The sequence below is a fragment of the Solanum dulcamara genome, chromosome 1, assembly GCF_947179165.1.
Source record: "Solanum dulcamara chromosome 1, daSolDulc1.2, whole genome shotgun sequence".
In the NCBI taxonomy this organism is placed as follows: domain Eukaryota; kingdom Viridiplantae; phylum Streptophyta; class Magnoliopsida; order Solanales; family Solanaceae; genus Solanum; species Solanum dulcamara.
The window spans coordinates 35,382,914-35,406,846 of NC_077237.1; the positions used below are offsets into that span (position 1 = coordinate 35,382,914).

At 35.5% G+C, this 23,933-nt stretch overlaps 1 protein-coding gene across 1 annotated transcript; it reads right to left on the reverse strand.

Annotated features, from left to right (window-relative positions):
- Positions 1-6,349, reverse strand: LOC129892607 (uncharacterized). Its single transcript, XM_055968193.1, has 2 exons — positions 6,109-6,349; positions 1-314 (listed from the first exon to the last, which is right to left on the reverse strand). The coding sequence occupies exons 1-2, from the start codon at positions 6,347-6,349 to the stop codon at positions 1-3; spliced, it is 555 nt and encodes a 184-aa protein (XP_055824168.1).
- Positions 6,350-23,933: the final 17,584 nt, after the last annotated feature.

Here is a 23,933-nt window from a genome sequence, read left to right on the forward strand (position 1 = left end):
TCACCCCTCCCCCCTCCCCATTTGTTGCTGTCCACCACAGTCATTCCTATCCCTTCTATCACTGCTGTCACCGTCGTTGTCACTACCATCATCTCCTATGCTACTATCGCCACCTTCTCCTCCTCCATTACCACTACCACACCATGTTCTTCTTCCTCTTCCACCATTATCATCACCTCCTCCTCTATCACTACCTCTTTCTCCTCCTCCTCCACCATCGCCACAACAACCATCACCTCTTCTTCCACCATTGGCACTAACACCACCAACTTTCTCCTCTGCCACAATCACTATTTCCTCCACTAGCTCCTCCACTTTAGTTTTTGTTTAAAAATTAAATAATTATTTAAGGTGCTACAATAACAATGCATAAATTGCTGTAATAATTCAACAATTGCTGCAGCAACTCAAATAATTACTGAAGATGCTGCAACAATTCAAGCAACTGCGATAGTTGCTGTAACAACTATCATAACAACTATCGTAATTTCTAGAGAAATCACCATAATTGCTGCAATAACTATAGCAATTGCTGCAGCAACTATCATAGTTGCTTGATTTTCTGCAGAATTTCTTTCAAAGACTTATTATATATATATATTTTAGAATTCTCTTAATCAAAGAAAGATTGTTTGTAAAAAAACAAAAGAAGATAAAAAGAAGAAAAATGTGATAAAAAGAATGAACAGTGACGACGACAAAGCGGAGGAGACAATAATGACGACGACAAAAAAGAAGAAGAAGAAGAAGATGGAGGAAGACAGAAAGAAATAAGAAGAAGGTGGGGGACAAAGGGAGAGAGAGAAATCTGAAAAGAAGGGGAGAAAGAAAGAAAAAGAGAGTAAGATTGAAAGACAATGAAAAAGGAGGAAATTTTCAAATTTTGAAATTTGAATAAGAGGGAAGACTTTTCAAAATTTTGAAATTCTAATATGTACTCAAAAGTTTTTAATGACTGTAATTAGATCCACATTCTATTTAATCTCATTTGACCAAGTCAATGTCACTTTTTTTAATTAGAAACTTTTTTGTCACCTCTCATTCAAATTTCTCGAGAGAGTCAAACTTCTTAAAAAAAAGATAAAAACTTATTGTCATACAAGGAAACTAAATTTTAGTGGGAGGAATATGTAAGAATTCAATATTATCCTCCATGCCCCTCATATTTCCACCAAATGACGTATATGGTGTTCATTCCCAACAAGTAGATGTTTGACCGTATATTTGAAAATTATGAAACTGGAGCAGTAGATAGAGACATATTTGGTAATGTGTTTTGCAAATTGGAGAAGAAAGCTTTATTTAAAGTTTATAAAAGATGGAGTAGAAAAACAAATTTGGAACACTTCTACAAATCTGAAATATAAACCTAAGTTGGATATGAAAAATTTATAATCAACAATAATTTCGAAATAAAGTGAAAGTTGTTCCCAAAAAAAAGTTGTTCTCACAGCCAAATGAATTCATTAGTTCCTTGGATGAGCATTCAAGTTATAAAAATTACCTACTAAACTGACTTCTACTTTTTGAGGACAATTAAATTATTCGAATGTTGTTTTTTCTGTAAAAGACACTACAAAACCCATACTATCATTAAAAAATAGAATTTGTGGTGTCATTACTTTTTAAGGGAAAAAAATAATAGTTAATGATTTTATTATTCTAAATGAACGAAAATAATTTTAATAGTCAATTTCAATTGAGAAATTAACTAAAGTATCTTTATTCGCAACAAATTCTCGTAAATGTTGAAAACTTACTGCAATCGAAATCAATAATGAAAAACCAGCAATAAATAATGAAAAAAATAGTAACTTTATTGATGAATCTTGTCAAGTACAATTCTATTGTCTCTTGATTCTTCTCTCCTAAAATTCTCTGTAATTCGAGGGCCTTCAGTAGCATGTTTGTCAAATGTAGGATGATTGAGATCTCCTTGAGATGTGTTTGATCTCCAAAAATGTTGACTTAAGCTGATCACTCTGGTCACCCATCTTGCCAACACTTCATTGTTTCGGATCGATTTCCAGAAAGAACTCCATTGACCACTCCTTTGAAGAACTATGTAGTCGATATTGTGGCTTTCTCCAATGCTTGCTGAATGTCCTCAAAAAATTACATAGCCCTCTTATTTATAGTTGTAGGAGGTAAGAAGTCCCAAGTGTAAATGAACTCTTTTGGCTTTTTATGATTGGTTAATATTAGTCATTAAACTTATCACAAATTTTATGTGATAAGATTTTTTGTGATTGGCCAAAACATGTCATTTTGGACACTTGACAACTTTTGACACATGACATGAGTTTGGAAACTTCTAGGTGAAATGTACCTTAGACTTGAGTTTAATACAATAGACTTATTTATTTGTAAAACCCAAATTTAATTATTCAACCCAAACGAACATGGATTTAATCTAAATTTTATATGAATTTAATCCTATAAAATGTACCTATCTACAAATAACCCCTACTTCAAGTCTCATCAATGTAGTCTTAATCAACTGTGAATGTAGACACATAGTTTTTGGTCGAACTTGAGTTTTTACATCATTTTTAGTGCTTAAATATTTGTTTTATATTATTTTTAATAAGTTCAGATTTAAAAATTAAAAAAAAAATAGTCACATTTTAGTGTAACTTTTGTTCTAAAGAAAAGAAAATTTACAAAAAATATGTATGATTTTTTAATATTAATTTTTTTTATAAATACGTTAGTATTTTTAATATTTTTGTTAGTTACATTTTATTTTAGATTAGCTATTTATCTTTTCTAGTATAGTTTATTAGTAAGAAAGAATTTAGTTAATATTTCTATTATTAAATATATTTTTTAACTTTATTTTTTATCTTCCAAAATAAATTCTAAAACCACTAATTCCCACAACTATAAAGGTATCAAGCTTCTAAGCCATACTATGAAAGTGTGGAAAAGAGTGGTGGAGATGAGGGTGAGGAGAGGTGTGTCTATTTCAAAGAACCAGTTCGGATTTATGCCGGGACGCTCAACTACAGAAGTCATCCATCTTATGAGGAGACTGGTGGAGCAGTATAGGGAGAGGAAGAGGGCTTTGCATATGGTATTCATCGACCTAGAAAATGCCTATGATAAAGTGCCACGAGAGATACTATGGAGATGTTTGGAGGCTAAAGGTGTACGTGGGACATACATTAGGGTGATCAATGACATGTATGAAGGTGCCAAAACCAGGGTAAGGATAGTCGGAGGGGACTCAGAGTCCTTTCCAGTTGTGATGGGGTTACATCAAGGATTAACTCTTAGTCCATTTTTATTTGCCTTGGTAATGGATGGATTGACGCAAAAAATTCAAGGTGAGGTGCCATGGTGTATACTTTTCGCGGATGACATAGTCTTGATCGATGAGACTTGTAGAGGAGTTAACGCTAAGCTGGAGGATTGGAGACAGACCTTGGAGTCTAAATGGTTTAAGCTAAGTAGGACCAAGACAGAGTACTTAGAGTTCAAGTTCAGTGAGACACCTCATGAGGTTGGCATGGAAGTTAGGCTTGGTGACTAGACCATCCAAAAGAAAAGTAGTTTCAAGTACCTTGGATCTATTATGCAAGACAGCGGGGAGATTGAAGATGATGTCACACATCGTATTGGAGAAGGGTGGATGAAATGGAGGCTCGCTTCCGGTGTGCTATGTGACAAGAAGGTGCCACCACAACTTAAGGGAAAGTTCTACAAAGTGGTGGTTAGACCGGCTATGTTATATGGGGCGGAGCGTTGGCCAGTTAAGGTATCTCACATTTAAAAGATGAAAGTTGCTGAAATGAGAATGTTGATATGGATGTGTGGGCATACCAGGAGCGACAAGATTAGAAATGAGGCTATTCGGGACAAGGTAGGAGTGATATCGGTGGAAGACAAGATGCGAAAAATGCGACTGAGATGGTTTGGGTATGTGAAGAGGAGAGACACAGATGCCACAGTATGGAGGTGTGAGAGGTTGGCCATGGATGGTTTCAGAAGAGGTAGGGGTAGGCCGAAGAAATATTGGGGAAAGGTGATTACACAGGACATGGTGCAGTTATAACTTACCGAGGACATGACCTTATATATGAGGGTGTGGAGGACCCATATTAGGGTAGAAGGCTAGTTCATAGTCTTGTTATTCTTTCTTATTAGTAGGCACAGTAGCGCACTATAATTTCTTGTGGTCTGATTTCTGTTATTATCTATTACTTTCTGTACTTTGATTGCTCTATTTTATCTGTGTTTCTTTTGTTATTTGCTTTTCCATATCGCTTTTAACTTCTCATCCTTGTCTGACCTCTTTTTATGCTTTTACTAAGTTGAGGGTCTTTCAAAAACAACCGTCCTACATTGGTAGCAGTAAGGTTTGCGTACACTTTACCCTCCCAGACCCCACGTTGTGGGATTTCACTGGGTTGTTGTTGTTGTAATTCCCACAACCCCTCATTTTCCCTTATTTCACTCACCATTACCTCACCACATCTTACTACCCGCACTACTCTAAACCACATTCCCCACTTCTAACACACAACACTTACACTATATACATACTTTCACCTGCATAACAAATAAACATCCTCACTAAAATTCACCATCTGCAGAAAGAAAAAATACACCGCAAACTCAAAAAAACCACGCACAAAAAAAGAAAGATTGTGGGTGTTCTGATCGTGCCTCGATCAGGATTTTGCGGTACTTAATTTCTTCATTTGAGGTTTAACTTTACCTTATCTCTTTAAATTATTTATCGAGTTTGATGTAATTATGTGATAAGTTTTGTTCTTAATTTGATTGAAATGAATATTCAGTTAAATGTTATATCTTTATTTAATGAATGAATATACCTCTAGTTGATGATTATCTTTATTTATTTTTATTTGTTAGTGTTATCTCTTAAAAATGAACGGATCGTTGTGGTGTTATTTTCTTGATTTAGATACCAATAACGATAAAGTAAAGATTATTAGGCTCAAAATATTTATTGTAATTTTTATTTTACTCAACAAAAATGAGATTTATTTTAACAATTAATCATTGTTTTGTTGGATTGAAAAGAAATTGCAATACGTGTAACGTTAACTCTAAGAGTAATAAAATAAAAAGATATAGAAATGATCCAAAATTTTATATTGTATTCTAGAAGTTTAGATTTATTTTACTTTATTTGATATTTTATTATAAGGGATGATTTTGTTTTAACATTAGACGAAGTTTTAGGCACATTAAAAATATTTGTTTCAACTAAGAATATGGTTACACATCTTTGTAAGATATTAAAACAAACTCAAGGATGTGGTGACACACCTTGTCCCAAAAAATATAATTAATGTTGACACCCAATTTTGACCCCCCACAATACAAATTAGCTAAGTTTCTTTGAATTTCAAACATTTTTTGAAATAATTAGCTTTTATAAAAACAAAGATATTTTCATGTTATTCTTAACTATTTTTATTTTTTTATAAATTTTAGTACAATATACATATTTCTATAAGCTATATCTTTGATTAATATTTATATAGTTATTCGAAAATCCTCTCAAAAAGATTTCAATTTTAACTAAATATAATGTTAGTTAGGTTAGTTTAATTATAGTTTGTATTTCTGAAAATTTTAGTTTTTCTTAAAAAAATAAAAATAAAAAACCAATCTCCCACATTGAAAATTGTATATATAAAAAAGAAAATCGCTTTCTCATTTCATGAATTTTTCCTCTCTCTAAAACTTCTATCTAGCAAAAGCTCTCAAGGAATGGCATTTTAGTCATAAAACAAAAATATGGGTGGACCCACCTCTGGATGTCGGAAAGTTTCGTTCAAAATATGGGATCGAAGATCCCGTCAATACGAATCCAAAGCAATTTATTACATCCTCAGATTCCAAGTACAACTCCTCTAATCAACCAAACAATGAAGTGATCAATGTTCAAGTCACTGAGGAGGAGCTGCAGATTTTTCAAAAAATCACCAATCTGCAAAATCGTGGATTGCTACAAGGTATAAGGAATATAAGAGATGAATCTTCATCTCATATACTATCTACAACTCAAAAATTAAATGAAAATACTGTCCAAATCGCCAGCAATGAGCAGGCGCATTCAGACAGAATCACCGACACTGCGCCTCTGGTGAACCTTCAACTTTGAACCAACTCTGGAGAGATTCGAAGCTTCGCACATACTGGGTTTTTCTCGCAAGGACCTGACGCAACTGTGGGAACAAAGTTCACCGCAGAAATCATCTTTGGCGAAGAGATTATTGCCGGCGCCGGAGCTCTGGCGTCCCAAATTGAATGAAACCAATGCCAACTTATTCAGCATGATGAGGAGCACCTCCCAGACATCAAGCGCCATCTCGGATCACTACCAACAACTTCGAATTTCCCTTCGACCACTGACAATAATGGTGTCGCCGGAGCTCTGGCGAACCAATTAATGCACGACTATGGCCAAAAGGTTCAGAATAGTGTGAATAAGCTTCCTAGATATATGGTATGTCTCGAATCACCACTAAATAGTTCAAGTTTGAAAAGTCGTCAAGGCGACTGTCAAGGTGGAGTAGCCGGAGCTTCGGTGAACCAATTGAAGAAGGACCAATACCAAAATATTCCTAAGGGTGGTGTGAAGCTTCCCAGCCAAAACAGGGACCTCGAATCATCACCAATAAGTTCAAATTCAAAAAGTTGTTAAGGCGTAAGTGAAGGTGATGTTCACATTCACAGTGCTTTTCAAGCTGAGGAGCCTACTTTGGTTCCTGATCAATATCAGTATCTTAGCAATGTCATTCAATCCCAAATTCCTCAAAGGAATAGCAATGATCAAATACAAAAAGAGTCTGATCATCACAATAGTAGTTCAAGCCAAGGAGCCCAAGGTAAGTACTCTCTCTCTTTTGATCATATTATCCAGGGTCAGTATAGTTGCTCTGCTAATGAAGCTCAATTACATTCTAATGCAATTGAGCAACATAATACTCCTGTACAATGTTTGGATATTAATTTGGAGTCTACTACTGAGAAACTAAATTGTCACACTAGAGGAGAAAATGTAACAGGTCAGCCTTCTTCCTCTAACTTGATGAATTCTGCTGGTAACTTGTTGAAATCCAGTGGAGCTCATTTGCAACTTCATGCAAATGAGCACCCTGGTACTACTGTTAATATATGTATGCAGGGCACTAATCACACCAATACTAAGTCTAATATCAATCCTGAAAACACTACCAACAACCTGCAGCAAACTCACAAGCCTACCACTATTCAAAATAGCTTTCCTAAAATATCTTCCAATTTTGATAGAACTGGTCCCAACAGCCAAGGTTCTAAATTAGTTAATAGCAAACCTCAACAAATTGCTAGCACCAATCAAAATCCTCAGAGGAACCAGTTCCCTAGCAGGAAGAAACAGGTCCCTCAACCTGCTCCCTACACAGTAATACAAACTTTTGCCTCTAAGCTAAGACTAAACCAAGCAAGAAATGAGGTCCCTCTTGAGTTATCTACACCTAATTACACTACTAAACAAGGATTACCTGTAGTGATCTATAAAAAAGATGACTTTATGGTTAAATTGGCTGAAAGGTGCAAGTTTACTCTAGTGGGCAAATTCAATAATACCATGCCCAAAGTAGAGCTAATAAGGAGAAGTTTCATTCTCCAAACTCAACTGGTAGGAGGAGTTAAAATTGCACATTTCAATGCAAGGCATATGTACATTGACCTAGACAATGAAATGGACTACACCATAGTGTGGACCAAGTAGAGGATGACAATTGAAGGTCAAGTAATGAGAATACAAACCTAGAGACCAACATTTAGGCCAGAGGAAGAAACTCCAATTGTTCCAGTTTGGGTAGCCCTGCTAGAGCTCCCTTGGCATTGCTACAATAAGGAGTTTGTGACTATCCTCCTTGCCCCTGTTGGGAAGGTATTGTTCATGGATTCAGCCTCTATCCAGAAGACTAGAGGAAGCACGGCTAAAGTGAGAGTTCAGGTCAATCTTACCAAGGAAAGACCTCCTCATGTGTGGATTGGCTATGACAAAAATGATCCCACCATAAGGAGATGGCAAGAGCTCCAATATGAGAATGTCCTAGAGTACTGCATGTATTGTAAGCACCAAGGACATATGCTGCATGTTTGTAACATTAAGAAAAAGGATGAGGAAAAAAAGAAAAGGAAGGAAGCTGAAAATGCCAAGAAAAATAAAAACCAAAATGAGATGGAGAACAAAGACCAAGAACATCCACAACCTGCCAAGCTACAAGTGCAGAATAACCCTTCAGCATCTACTGCCCCACCTCAGCCACAAAATACTAATGCTAACAAGGAAGAAAATGGTTGGAAAATACAAAGAAGAAAACAAAATAAGGGGCATAACAATGTCCAGCAGAACCATGGCATCAGAACCACATGAGCACAATCCAAAGGCAAATATGTGCCAGTACAGCAGAACAATAATGGCTCAGGTAAGTTTTTTAATTGTAATGTTATTTCTAACAACTATACTAATCTTATTCTACAAGATCAACCCACTAACCCAAGTGCAGGAACATAAAATGCTTAAAAAGGTAATGTTATCTCTGAAGCTCAGAGAAAACCCCTCATCCCCCATAGAAATACAAATACCAACCCCCAATATCCAAAGAATCAAGGAGCTCATGATAATGAGATCACCAGACAAGCAACTGATCCAACTACCAATATAAAAGCCAAAGAACTCAATGCTGCAAGCCCAGGTATTGAATCAATGCTCCCACAACCCCAGGGCACCCCCATTACTATTAATTTATTGAATGTATTACCTGCTAATGCTGCTGATGTAGTTGAAGGAGGTGAGGAAGGGGAAAGTTAGGAGATCCATACTAACATGCAGGAAGAGGGCACCAGGGGGAGGGAATCTAATTTGGTTGACCATAGGCAGGACTCTAGAGCCTCTGCAACCACTCCTCAAGTTACTCCAAGGTTCATTCAACAAACACATGTTCCACAGGTTCCTGAGAACAGCTTGCAAGTTAAGGTGCCTGATAAGGGGTGCTGAGCCTATAAATAGTACTAAACAAAATCAGGGTACAACATCCTAGATATTGAACAATAAATCCACTCTTTCATTGAGCAAAAAGAAAAGGGATGCACTGAAGAAAAAAAAGACAATACAATCTCAAACTGAAACTCAACCAAGAGGGAATTATGTCCTGGTTGAAAACTAAGCAGGGATTCAGTTTTCTTCTACAGAGCATTGTGAGCTTAATCAGAGAATCATATCAGATGAATTTGAAGATGAATACAAACTCATTGATCAGGCGACCCCTCTGCAAATTCATGATGTATCTAATGAGAGGCAGGTGATTAGCAAAGAAGACAATTTAGAGGACTTAACTGATGAATATGGGTCACTCATTCTGAAGATGAGGAAGACCTTGACCAATGGGAGGAAGAACAACAAGAAGACCAATTGGAAGCATTCAGATCCACCATGATAGCTTTATTGCAGAAGGAAAGTCAACAGGATAAGGAGAAGAATGATCCACCTTCGAGAAGTAAGCAAGCAAAGAAGAAGAATAAACAAAGTACCATCAGTAGTTCTGATAATGTTGCTGTCATAAGCATCATCAACACTAGGTCCAAATCTCAAAAACCTTGATGATTAGTATAATTTGCTGGAATGCTAGAAGTATTGCTACTCAGGGTGCACTTGATAGATTACAAAGGCTGAAAGACTACCACAAGCTATCTATGATTGCAGTTCTGGAACCTTTCTCCAATAAATCTCAAATTCATTTCCATAGAATTCACCTAGGTATGGATAATGCTATGTCCAATTCCAACAACAAAATATGGTTATTATGGAACAAAGACATTGTATGCAACCTTGTTGACCAGGATGAGTAGTAAATAACTTGTGATATTACACATCTGGCTTATCCTAACAACTACCTCATTACCTTTGTCTATGCAAAGTGCAAGGACTATATGAGAAGAGAGCTATGGGACAAGATGCTTCAATTTGCCAGTATGGGGAAACCTTGGTGCACCATTGGAGACTTCAATGTAATTATAGATGTTGAAAAAAAGATGGGGGGCCAACCATACAATATGAACAAGAGCTTTGAATTTATTAGTGTGATAGAAGCTTGTAGACTCACTGATCTGGGGTTCTGTGGGCAGAAGTTCACATAGTGCAACAATAGAGACAAAGATGCTAGAATTTAGAAAAAAATTGATAGGGCCATGGTTAATGATTCTTGGCTGGAAGTCATGCCTATGACTACTGTCAATCATCTGGCCTCTACAGGTTCTGACCATTGTCCTCTATTGCTGGAAGGCATTGAAAGACAAGGTAATGCTATCATGTACTTCAAATTTCTACACTGCTGGGTAGAAAATGTGAACTTCCTTAGCACTGTGAAATTATACTGGGATAAACCTGTGGAAGGAAATCCAATGAGAACCTTCCATTAAAAACTAAAAAGAGTTTCTAATACTCTTAGTAAGTGGTCAAGAAATGAGTTTGGGGACATCTTTGCTTCAGCAAAAGAATATGAAGAGCAGGTGAGACAAGCTGAAAAGGAGATAATCAGTGACAATTCTGAAGAAAATAGGTCCAAGCTAAATCAAATCAATGCTCAATACATCAGGTACTTGAAGATGGAGAAGTCTATCGTACAGTAGAAAACTCAATTACATTGGTTCAAAGATGGGGATGCCAATACTAGCTACTTTCATGCTATTATCAGAGGGAGAAGAAGAAAGTTATTTATCCACCAGATTAGTAATGAACAAGGCAATCCCATTCAAGGTGAAGACAACATTGCAAGGGCAGCCACTGCACACTTTGAACAAATCTTCACAGGTGAAGAGAGACAGATCAAGGAAGATGTCCTTAAATGTATTCCAAAGATGGTTACAGAGTAGCAGAATGAGTACCTACAATCCTTACCTACTATGGATGAGTTGAAGAAAGTAGGTTTTTTATGAGTCCTACATCAGCTGCTGGACTAGATGGAATGAGTGGGAAATTCTTTCAATCATGTTGGGATATCATCTGTGAAGACCTCCTGATATTAATCCAGTACTTCTTCAATGGACATGGTATTCCCAAGTTTATTTCTCATGCATGCTTAGTTCTACTTTCTAAGAATGAGCATCCTAACAGCCTTTCAGAATACATGCCTATTTCACTTAGCAACTTCACTAACAAGATCATCTCTAAGCTGCTAAGTCTCAGAATGGCCCCAATTCTGCCTCAGTTAATCTCAGATAACCAATCTGGTTTTGTTAAAGGCAGGAGTATTTCTAAAAATATAATGTTGGCTCAAGAAATCATCCACAATATTAAGAGACCAAAGGCTGGGGATAATGTAGTGATCAAGCTAGATATGGCCAAGGCCTATGATAGGGTCTCTTGGTCATTTATTTGTATGGTCATGAGGAGAATGGGGTTTGGATAAGTGCTGATTGATATGATTTGGAGGATTATGTCAAATAATTGGTATTCAGTCATCATTAATGGCAAGGCATGGATTCTTCCACTCTACAAGAGGCCTCAAGCAAGAAGACCCCCTATCCCCTACATTATTCATTATTGGAGCTAAAGTTTTGTCTAGACTTATTAACAATCTTCATCTTTATTATCTATGTACAGGGTTCCAAATGGAAAGAAAAGGCCCTCAAGTAAATCACTTGAGTTTTGCAGATGATGTGATCATTTTCACATTTACCAGCAACTTCTCTTTGACACTAATTACCAAAACTCTTAAATTGTATGAAGCTACTTCAGGACAGCTTATCAATAAAGATAAGAGTCAGCTCATGATGCCACTGAATACTCCCTCTGAGGTGGTGGAAAGGGTCAGCAAGATTACAGGCTACAAATGCACTAATGGCCCTATCACTTACCTGGGCTGTCCACTCTATATTAGAGGCCAAAGGATCATCTATTTCACTAGTATGGTTTCTAAGGTACTAACCAGAATTAGGGGATGGCAGACTAAGATATTGAGCTATGGAGGTAGAGCCACATTGGTGAAATGAGTGTTGCAATCTATTCCCATATACTTGCTGTCAGCTATCAGTCCTACCAAGACCACTATGAACCAGATCAAAAGGATCATTGCTGATTTCTTCTGGGAATGGGACACTGAAAGAAGAAAATACCACTGGGCCTCTTGGGATACTCTTAGTTATCCTTATGAGAAAGGTGGTATAGGTGTAAAAAAACTTAGAGGATGTGTGCTTATCATTCCAAAGAAAACTCTATGGGGGGAATTCCTTAAAGTAAAGTACTGCCAAAGAGCTCATCTAGTGATCAAAAAGTGGAACACAGGGCAGTCCCTCATGTGGAAGCACATGATGGTCAACAAAAAAGATATAGAGCCTCATATTCAGTGGTGGATTAAATATGGAACCTGCAGTTTTTGGTGGGATGATTGGCTAGCGATTGGTCCTTTAGCTTATCACAATGAATGTCTCCCTAGATTGAATAACACTATTGTATCAGAATTCATACAAAATGGAGGCTGGAATGAAGAGAAAGTAAGAAAACATGCCCTTCCTCAGCTTGTGAGCAAAATTATCAGCTTTCCCCTCAACTACATGCCTGATATGCAGGATCAAGCCTACTGGAAGCCTAACTCTCATGGCAATTTCACATGTGCATCATCTTGGGAGTTAGTAAGAAAGAAATAGACAAGATCACTTACCAACAGCAACATCTGGCACAATAGCATTTCTTTCAAGGTCTCTTTTCTACTGTGGAGAGCTTTCAGACTTAAGCTCCCCACCAATGATAGGATTGTAGCCTTTGGACATGAGCCTGCTGTATGCTCTTGTTGTTATAAAGCAGGTCTTGATGATATAGAACACATCCTTGTTTCAGGACATTTTGCACAGCACATTTGGAAATATTTCTCTGGATACTGGAGTCTTCAACACAACACCACTCCTCTAAAGAACCTGCTGATGAGGTGGTGGTTAATCAAAACCAATAATGAAGTTCATAAGTTAGTACTGCAAGCTATCCCTATTTTTGTGTGTTGGAATCTATGAAAGAATAGATGTGCATGCAAGTATGGAGGCAAGAAGTCTAATACAGCTAGAGTCATCTTCTCCATTACCAAAGATCTATATATGTTTATCTCTACTGTGTATCCATATATTGATTGGATAAGTAATTGGGAAGAATTGGTTACCATGATTGAAAAAAGCTAACATGAGATAAAAGTAACCAAAGTCTACTGGACAAAACCACCTCCTACAATGGTCAAGCTCAACACAGATGGAAGTGCTCTTAATAATCCAGGGAAGATAGGGGCAGGGGGCATTCTTAGGGACCATAATGGGGTGCTGATCTATGCATTTGCCTCTCCACTAGGCTTTGGTTCTAATAACCAAGCTGAAGTGTAGGCAACATATATTGGTATTCTTTGGTGCCTACAACATGGCTACAGTAGGGTAGCCCTTGAAGTAGACTCTGAGCTACTGATCAAGTGTCTCAAACAAGAGATCAAACCCCTATGGAACATTCATACCTATATTACTGAGCTGCAGGTACTGGTTAGCAAGCTGGAAGTATTCCATTGCAGACATATCTTTAGGGAAGCTAATTTCCCTACAGACACACTCTCAAAGGAAAGCCACATGAAAAACCATACACAACACTCTACAGCTTTCAGCAGCTTTCAAGAGAGACCAAGGGATACTACAAAATGGACAAAGATGGAATTGCTAGCTTCAGGAGAACAAAGATGAAGAAGATCAAGCAACCACCTTGAAGGACATCACTAATTATGCTTTAGTGTTAGTTTCCATTCAAGTAGATTTCTTCATATTTTGTAATATTCTCTAATATAAAGAATGATAATCAAGACCATTGTAAAAGAGAGAGTCTCCCTAATTTATTTATTTCCTAGAATAATTAACATACCTTTATAGGTAAGGAATATAGTAGATATCTTCTCTTTTCTTTCCTTTTTGAATATGCAGGTAGGTGCAGATCTGGAAAATATCAGCCAACAATACAACAACATACAAGATCCCACAGCAACAATAGTCTAGACCAGCAACACAACATCCAACACATGGAACTCCATTCAACAACCATCAAAAATAAAACTTAAGTTCTATTTTGTTTTCTCTTGAGTATCTCTTTGTGCAGGTATCACCCAACTTTGAGCCTTGTGTTGGAGTTGCAGCAACTGATCTTGGAGTTCTTGCACCAAAAACATCTCAACACCACCACATGTAGTAGATACATTACAGTAGCAACAACTACATAACAAATCTGCAACAAGCTGTATTCACTGCAGGTTACAGCACTCTTGTAGGGTCTTTCTTGTTTGTTTGTTTGTGCAGGTACACTAAGGAGTTGCAACACTGAAGTTGAAGTTACTCATGGACATCCTACAATACAAACATATACTCAAGAAAACAACAAGATAATTGTGATAAGTACAACACTACTGCAACAACATAAGACACCTGGGAAACATCACTACAACAACTTGGAGTCTTGTAGTGGAAGTGCAGCAGCATACCTTGGAACTTCTTCAAGGAAGACCAATAACTACACCAATAATACCTGCAGCAAATGTTCTACAGCAGCAGCAACAACAGTTGCCAGAAACAAGCAGCAGTCAACAACACTCAACATTTTGTAGCCTGCAACACCCTAAAAAATAACTCCAGATGTTACAGGTTGCAGGAATTCTAGCATTTACAAAGCTCAAAAAGTTACAACCCAAATGGATAATTGGAGACGTTAGTCGAGCGACCTTGAAAAAGTTAGATGGGTTAAGGTATTTTATATCCAGATCTGCAGCACCACCATGTTCTTTCTATACACTTCATACTCACAATTCAAGGACAAATTCTGTATCAAAGGATTAAGAAGGACAAAGATGAAATGAACGATCTGGATCCATGGAAATTGGAAGTTTTGTATACTTTCTCTACTTCAATTTAGCTATGTTTTGAATGTAGCTTAATTAAATAGGACTAGTGTAAGTTTCTTTCTTGTATTTACATGGAAGGGGAGAGTCTCCCTAATTTACGTTTTTCTTAGTCGCATTATATCGAGAGGAGTTCTCTCATACGTTTAACGCTTTTCTAGTATTTAGTAAGCACTATATTGTATCGGGGATGAGTTGGCCGACCTTAGTAGGTTAGCTGACTTATGAACCAACCTAAGAACGGAGGTAAGGTTTATGTCCCCCTCCTTGTATATTTTTATTTTCATGTATAATAAGGTTTGGTGGTGCTGCTCAATCCCTGACTGTGCACGAGAGGTGGGAGCCTTGTGTATGGTCTGTTCCCATTAAAAAAAAATTATATGAAAATTTGAAGTTTTTGAAGCCTATATAAAGGCTCATATTCTTATTAAGAAGGGAAAAGAAGTGGGAGGTTTTTTTAGCCACCCCAAAGTTAGAAATTTTCTTAACATGGCTAGGATTTTAGACTCTTGTCCCCAGTCTAAAAGTTGTGAAATTTTTTAGCTTTCAATCTATATTTTTCTTCAAGGAAAATAGGAGATTGAAGTCGAAATTTAGGCTAAGAACAGTGTTCTTATAACGTCGAATCCACGAAGGTTTGAGTCTAAATTTTTAATCTTTTTTTTATTTGTTTTGTAGATTGGAGTTCCATCAAGCTCTTGGGTGGTGGTGAAGTTGTCTTCCGCTCATCGTCTTCAGTCTTGTTGCCCGAAAAGAGGTAAAATCTTTTCTCAACTTTATTTTATTTAATTATTTATGTTTTATATTTAGTTGATTCGTAGTCTTATTTTTTTAGTTAGCATGTATTAATAATAATTAGATTAATGATATAAATTTTTTATAGTTAGCGTGTCTTAGAATTAATTAGCTATCATGTGTTAGGATTATTTAATGAAAGATCTTAGTTTTGTTCATTATTTTTTTCAAATAGTTTTCTTTGACAATATAAATTTTTATGTTTTTAATTTTTTCTTTTAACATGATTTAGATAACAAAAATATGCTTAAAGTTATTATTCAATTAGAACTTTCATGGCCTAATTGATTTAATTCTTTATTTAAAATTTGAGCTAGTATAGCGTATACACTAAATCCGTATTCTTTAGTTACTTGAATATATTTCTTCTTTCTTTTCGTTTTTCCACATATATGCATGTTGTTAGTCACTTCTAGGATGCTTATCCATTTGATAACTTAAAATATCATGATATGTTCCTTGGTTTAGCTTAAAATAAGTAAATGCTTATGTATCTTTATTTTGGTGCATGTGATATAAATTCGAGTCCATCTTTGGACCCCATCATTGCATATCGTTGAGTTTTAAGTCTCCCATCATCTTGTTTGAATTGATGGAAAGATGATAAATGGAAAAGAGGTAATATTCATAATTTATATATTGATATTGGGCTGTATACACAGAATACAGGTGGAAAAAAGTATTGTATACACTAATATACAGTATCTATATAGTCTGATATGCAGGAGAACAATATTATATACACTGATATATAGTATATATACAGTCTGATATGGTATACAACAGATATAGAGAACAAATAGGTGGTATATTGTGTGTATATAGTTCAATATACAGAAATAAAGTTGTATACGCTATATACAGTATATATACATTCCGATATATAGTGTGTATACAGCTCTGATATACAATAAAATTATATTTAAGGCCCAAAACGCTGATGACCCAATAGCTTAGTCCAGGCGTACATAAACTAAGTGTCGGAGAATATTTTCATGTGTTATTTATTGTTTATTTATATTAATTCGAGTTGTAATAATTTATTCACTTATGTTAGTTATGCTTGCTTAGATATTAATTTTAATTTGTTTTAACTTAATTAGATTCCCCTAAAGATAAATCAATTCATGTTAATTTACTCTTTATATGATTTTCTACCTTTACTTAGGCATTTGGTAAACTTTACTTTTTTTAATACATGTATATTATTTTCAATGTTTAAGTTTGATCTTTTTTTCCAAAAAAATAATTTTAAAGTCTTCATTTCCTTTTAAATTAATATTTTTAAAAGTTAGTCAAATAATTTTCAGATCGTCGGATAACCGAGTGTTAGAGGCCACTTTGAATGCTTAACACCTTCTCAAAGTGGAAATAAAAACCTCGTACCTTTTTCTCTGAATTTTTTAGACTTAAATCTGTTAGGGTCTTTTAAATTAAGTTTTCTTAATTTTTTTAATAAATTAAGTGGCGACTCCTTTTTTTTTCTAAAATTAATTTTCTCTCTATAAAGTTGAAATTAATTTTAAACCATCTTTTTACGACATAACAATTAACTCTCATTAATTTAAAGTAAGATTTATAATAAAAATTATTAGGTGCGGTGCAAAGAAGGTATTTATGCCTCTAAATGTCAAGACCAAGAATGTAGTTATGCATCTAGGTTGAGACCAACAAAAGTTCAAAAATATGCGAGCAAACGGTAGCATGTAACCATATATCCAAAATAATTTAAGGTATGTATAAGTTAATAAAATTGACTGTGCTAGAAACACGGGACTCGAGGGGTGCCTAATACCTTCTCCTCGGTTAACAAAATTCCTTACCCGAATTTCTAGTTTATAGACCAATAAAATAAAGGGGAAACTTTCTTTTGATTAGAGATTTAAATAAGGTGACTTGGAACACCAAAATTCAATTTCAAGTGGCGAATCTGAATAAAAAATAATAATTGGTTTTCAATACCATCACTTAAATTGGAAAAATCTAATCGAAAAAAGTGTGTGACAGTGAAGATGAGGCTTGAAGTAACTCGCAAAGACAAATATTGTAGTAGTCATTGAAGTAATTGATGTCACTCAAATTATATCTTCAAATGGGTATAAAGAGTCGCTGTCAAAATATAATAGCCCAACTAGGTTAGAGTCAAATCCCATAGAGAGTGTGGCAAGATAACTTATAATTTATGAATGAAATCAAAACTAATGACTACTACTTTAGGTGGGGTTTTTAAATGAGGAATTATTAACTAAACTATAATATTGTATTTGTTATCAAGAATTATAGACAAACTAGGTTATGATCCTTAGAGATCGAAATTCAAACAAATACTTTACTATCAATTCATTCAAGTGTGTTTATTATACAAAACTGACGAATCTATTAGTCTCCTAATTCCTCTCGATCTAATTAGGAGAATTTCTCCTTAAGTCCTTGCCATCACTTGGATGTCAAATTAATTTGATCATCACCATATGCCTCAAGTTATCTATCTTATCTCTAGCTCAAGCTATTAGATGATGGTTAATAGCCCAAAGTCTTTGATAATAATTTTTTTTAATCTTAACTTCTTTCACCTAGCAAGTCAAAATACGAGCTAATTCTTAATATTTGTAACCATAAAAAAATGATCTTTACAAAAGAATCTTAGTACACAATGATCACACCTTTAGACGAAGATTTTATGATAAAGAATCCACTATCCTTATCTCTACTCTAAGTTTTCAAATCCTAATTATGAGATTTAACTATTCATAACTAAGTGCGAAATCATAAGAGTAATTATAAAAACTAAAGAATATTAAGATGAAAGGAAATAAATAAAACCTTTGATTAATGCAACTCTTGCAAGAGTATCTTGTTCATGCCACAATAATATTCTATGAAAGCAGTAATTAAGCAAAAAAATCATTCTAAAGTAGTTTGCAACAAAGAATGATGAAAATTATGTACTAATGATAGTGTGTAACCCTAAAAATGCCATCCTTATGATCTATTTATAATAGTAGAATTGAATCCTAATTCAGCTTGGACTCTGCTTTGACTTGGTAAAATCTGATTCAGTAAAATATAGGTGTGCAGCATGGAGAACATGGTAGAGTGGGTAGGCTGGAGGGGGGCGGTTTCATGCAGTAAGGTCCATCAGGCCCCTCTAATTTTTTTCCTTGCATCGCAAGTTGATCACATGAAATTCTTCCACAGAATCAGAGGTTTCTCGTCAAGTGCGTGCTCTACATCGAGGACTTACATCTTCAACCCATTTGGATACATTATAGTCTAGGATTGTCATGACCCAAGCTATGCCCTAGATGTAACACGATGATTAGAATTTGTAAGAATCCAAAAGTCAAAAAGTTAAATGAAGAAAGAATCTCAAAAAAGGGAACTGACCTCAGGACCACGACTCTATCTACGACTCGTAAGGATGAGTCGTAGAGTGGGTTTTGGATTAGTCCAGGACCTACCTCAGGAAAGGTTCTACGATTAGACAAGATGAGTCTTTGTCCATTTGATGAGTCATAAAGATGACTCATAACAAAACATTAGAGGCTCAGATGTGTAGGTTTTTAGGACCTGTAGGACGAGTGTGGTTTATGAGTCGTATACTTAAGGACGATTCGTAGACACGAATTGTAGCAAAATTTTAGGGACCCAAATTTTAGGTCTTTTTCAGGGCCTGTAGGACGAGTCATTTCTACGACTCGTCACTGCCTCTATGACTCGTAGAAAGCCTCTCATAGGCCCTTCTGACTTTGATTAATGAAGGGTAGTTTGGTCCTTTCCCCTATGTTTTATTAATTTATGAAGACGTTTTTGTGACTAGATTCATTATGTAGTTTGTCCTAAATACTTCTAAACCCTTTTCATTCCCTCATTATTTCCCAAACAAGTTTAAGACTTCTCTCCCAAAGTTCCTCAAAAGATCTTCATCTTCCTCAAGCTTTGGCTAGGGTTTCTTCAAGAATATGTATCCTTTCTCAATTTCGAGTTCAATTTCAATCAAGGTAAATGTGGATTCATCAATGAGCCCTTTCACCCATGGAGTGCAAGGTTCTTCTCAATTCGTTCTTATGATTTTTAATTCAAAAGCCCAAATTTCAATGACTAGCCATTGGGTTTTCTTACTTATGATGAATTTTATGATATTTGATTAAATTACCTACCTAATTGATGTTATTTTCATGAATTTCTATGGGATGATAAAAATAGTATGATCATGCATGATTTCAATATTAATCTCATGATTTTCAATCAAATTGATTATGCGTTCAAGTTTTACCCTAATTTCAAACATGAATTATGATTACAAATTTCAATTATGATCAAGTTATAAATTTCATGCAAGTTATGGAAAAGGTGATTTAGGGCCCTATGTTGGTTACCAAGGAACCTAATGACATGAATTTTGTAAGTATGATATTGTGATGTTGAAAGGCTTATACTCACATTACAAGTATGACATGAAAATGAGCTAATCTATGAATCATGAAGTTTATGAACAAGTTATGGTATATGTTAAAGTATGATCACTATGTATGTATTCCGTGGGGTTTGAATTTGCACTGAATGATGAGTTGAGGTGGGGGCTCTACCTATGGGGTCCTTATATGAAATCTCTTGTCTCATAATGCCACCATAGGATTTCCCTTTTTGGCCTAGCTAGTGGATCCACATATAGAGAATGTACATCACCCGCCTAACGGGGTAGAGTCTACCTTGGCAAGTAGATTTCCCTTTCTTCCACTGTATGGAAAGACATCAGAAATTCATGCTATATTTTGCATGGTCTTATTGTCGGTTATGGTTCTATCCCACACATGTATACTATCCTTATATTCTCTTATGATCTCAATATGTCTTTTAAATGCTTTGATCATTATGGTTTTCTCATGACTTTACCTATTCTCTTTTATCATGTACATTATTTGATCATTGCGTCCTATAATTTATATTGCATGTCATGCCCACATACTTAGTACATTCAAACATACTAACGCATATTATTGCCTGCATTATTTCATAATGTAGGGGTTGAGGATCATATTCGTACATGTGGCTAGTTGAGCTTCCATTCGATGGAGTTTTTGGGAGTCCTCATCTATCGAAGACTAGTTATGTGTTGGTTCTTTTCAAAGATTTTTTTATTTCATTTATGTTTGAGGGTGAGCTAGGGACATGTCTTAGCCCCCGCCCTTTTTATTTAGTAGAGGCATTCATTGGACAAAACATGTAGAGTCTAAGTTGTCTATTTTTATACTTTTCTGATGTATGTTTTAGAATCTTCCTATGCTATTTCCGCTTTACCTTATCTTATGTATGATTACGACATGTCAAGAGGCTTGGTTGGAGCCCTTTGGAGTTTCGATCATTATGTTACGACTAGGCCTTAGGTTAGGTCATGACAGTCTCTAAGAACTCCAACCAAGCCTCTTAGAATATCATACATGAGCATACATAAAGTAATTAAAGCAATAGGACTAAATCATAAATGCGAAAATAAAGTTTCAACATGAATATCTCAATGAAAGAGAAATCGACCCCAAATGAACTTGATAACATAGACTCCATGAATATCCAACATGTCTCTACTAGACTAGATAGGGTATAAGATAACCCCCAAATTGCCAAAAATATGAAATATAACATCATAGAAAGAAATATAAACTCATGTTTGTTATGTCCTCGAAGCATGAGGACTTACTAATCAAATGTCAAAGCTAAGTAATCCAATCTAGCACGAGAGGGAGAATGAGAAAGATGATCATTGGACCCTATATTATGATACACTGAAACAATATGCACTAGTACATGTAATGCACTAAGTATGTGAGAATTATGCATGAACAATGATGATCAGACATAATCAATATGAACATGGAATGCATGACCAATATTTTAAAAATATTAGCAAAACTTGAAAACATTTGAATATCATAATAATGTGGTCAATGTATCATAAAACATCATGATAACTTATACCATTGCATATACTTTTGTGGGATAGGACCTTTAACCAACATATAAGACCATGCAAGCTATAACATGGAATCCGGTATTACTCCTGCACCGAAAAGAGAGAGGCTACTTTCCAAGGTAGACTCCATGAGAACATCATAAACTTGATCTATTTGTAGATCCACTAGCTAGGCCATAAAGGCAAACCTATGCGAGAAATGTAGTTAGGGACTGGAGGTTGCTTCTACATTTTTCTTGGATTGCAACTTGAGATTCTAGACCGAACCCCACCTCAAAGTCTTCTCGGTGCTTAGTGAGTATCCAAACAGAATTCTTAAATAATAATCAATAACATCATTAGAAAAGGCAAGCAATACCAATCCAACATCACATAATAGTCATAAGAGTAGCTCATTAACATGATGATTCATACAAGAATGAGAAAACCTTTCATATTTATGAATTCGTGAGTCAGTGACAAAATCTTTCACCTTTATCATGAGTGTGTGAGAACTTCTTTCACAACTATAGATACTTTCTTGAAAAATCATTGAAACATCATTCATTACTTATCATGAGTCATTCATAAGTCCCTGATAGCTATTCATAAAATATTCATAAAATCCTTTATCAACCATGGTTATAATTCTTTAAATTCATACTTGAAAATATCATAAGGCATGGGTCCATGGAAATCAATTGAAGACATATAATTGAAACTTGAATCATCCTTTATTATATCAATTATAATGAAGTAAACCATAATTGAATTGACCCAATGCAATTTCATAAGAATTAGGGTTAGGAGATAATTCATAGAAGAAGAATTTTAGAAAAGCTTTGGGATTTCAAGGATGGAAGGATCCATGGATTAATTTAAACATACATTGATCAATAAAATCCCTAAATGTTCTTTGAATTCTGAGAATTGAACTTGGAGATTCTTGAAACCTTGTTTAGGGAAGAAGATGAACTTGAGAGAAGAATTCTACATAGATGATTTGTGTTTAGGGTGAATGGAAGTGAATAAGGGATTTATGAGGGTTTGGAGTAGTTAATAGACTAGGATTTAACCCCAAAAACCATCCAAATACATTACTCAAATAATAAAAAAATACCAAAACACACCTTAGAAAATTACTGAACGGGTCACTGGATGGACCACCTTCACAGACTATTAAACCCTCTACGGTCCGTGAAGTGGTTCATGAACTGGAGGGTTGAACCTGAGCTTGAAGAGTTATTTTTCCTTCACAGCTTTTTTAGGGCTCCACGAGTTGTGGGGAGTCCCATGAAGAATAACCCATGCATGGTTTTGAGGTTTGAGTCTCATGGACCATTCCACTGTCCGTGAAATGATCTACAGGACGTAGAACCCTCCGTAGACTCCACCTGATTATTTCCTTTGCATGGTCACTTCCATGGGACTCCTTCAAGTGTTGTGGTTCATTTCACAATTCTTAGAAGGATCTTATAACCCATGCCCAATATCACCCTTTTTAGGTGACTTCTACCACCCCTTTTAATAGGCCGTAGTGCTTTGTACGCATCACATCCTTCATTGGTGAGATTTTCAAGTAAACACAATCATTTACCTTAAAATTCAGGTTTCCTTCTCCTCTCATTTGAATAGGATTTTTGATGACTTTGGGCAGTCTTTAATCTTTCACTGATGAGTCTAACCTTATTCATGGTCTCGTGCACCAATTGGGGACCTATCAAGGCAACTTTACCAACTTCAAACCATCCAATAAGAGATGCAGAGTTATTGTTATAGGCAAACTCGATCAAAGTCAAGTGATCATCCTAATTACCCTTAAAGTCAATCACACAAGCTCTAAACATGTCCTCCAAGGTCTGAATGGTACATTCGGCTTGACCATCTGTTTGTGGGTGAAAAGATGTGAATGACCTATAAAACTGAGATGTGAATTGGGTACCTCGATCTGAAATAATAGATAATGAAACACCATAAAGCTTAACCAACTCATGAATATAAAGTCTAGCATAGTCCTCGACTGAATATAAGGTCTTAACGAAAATAAAATGCATCGACTTAGTCATTAGGTCAACAACAACCCAAATCTAATCATGCTGCCTATGGGTATGAGACAAACCTGTAATGAAGTCCATATTCAAGTCTTCCCATTTTTAAGTAGGAATCTTAATGTATTGGGCTGGACCTCTCAGTTTTTTATGCTCAACCTTTATTGGTTGACAATTTGGACATTTGGCCATAAAATC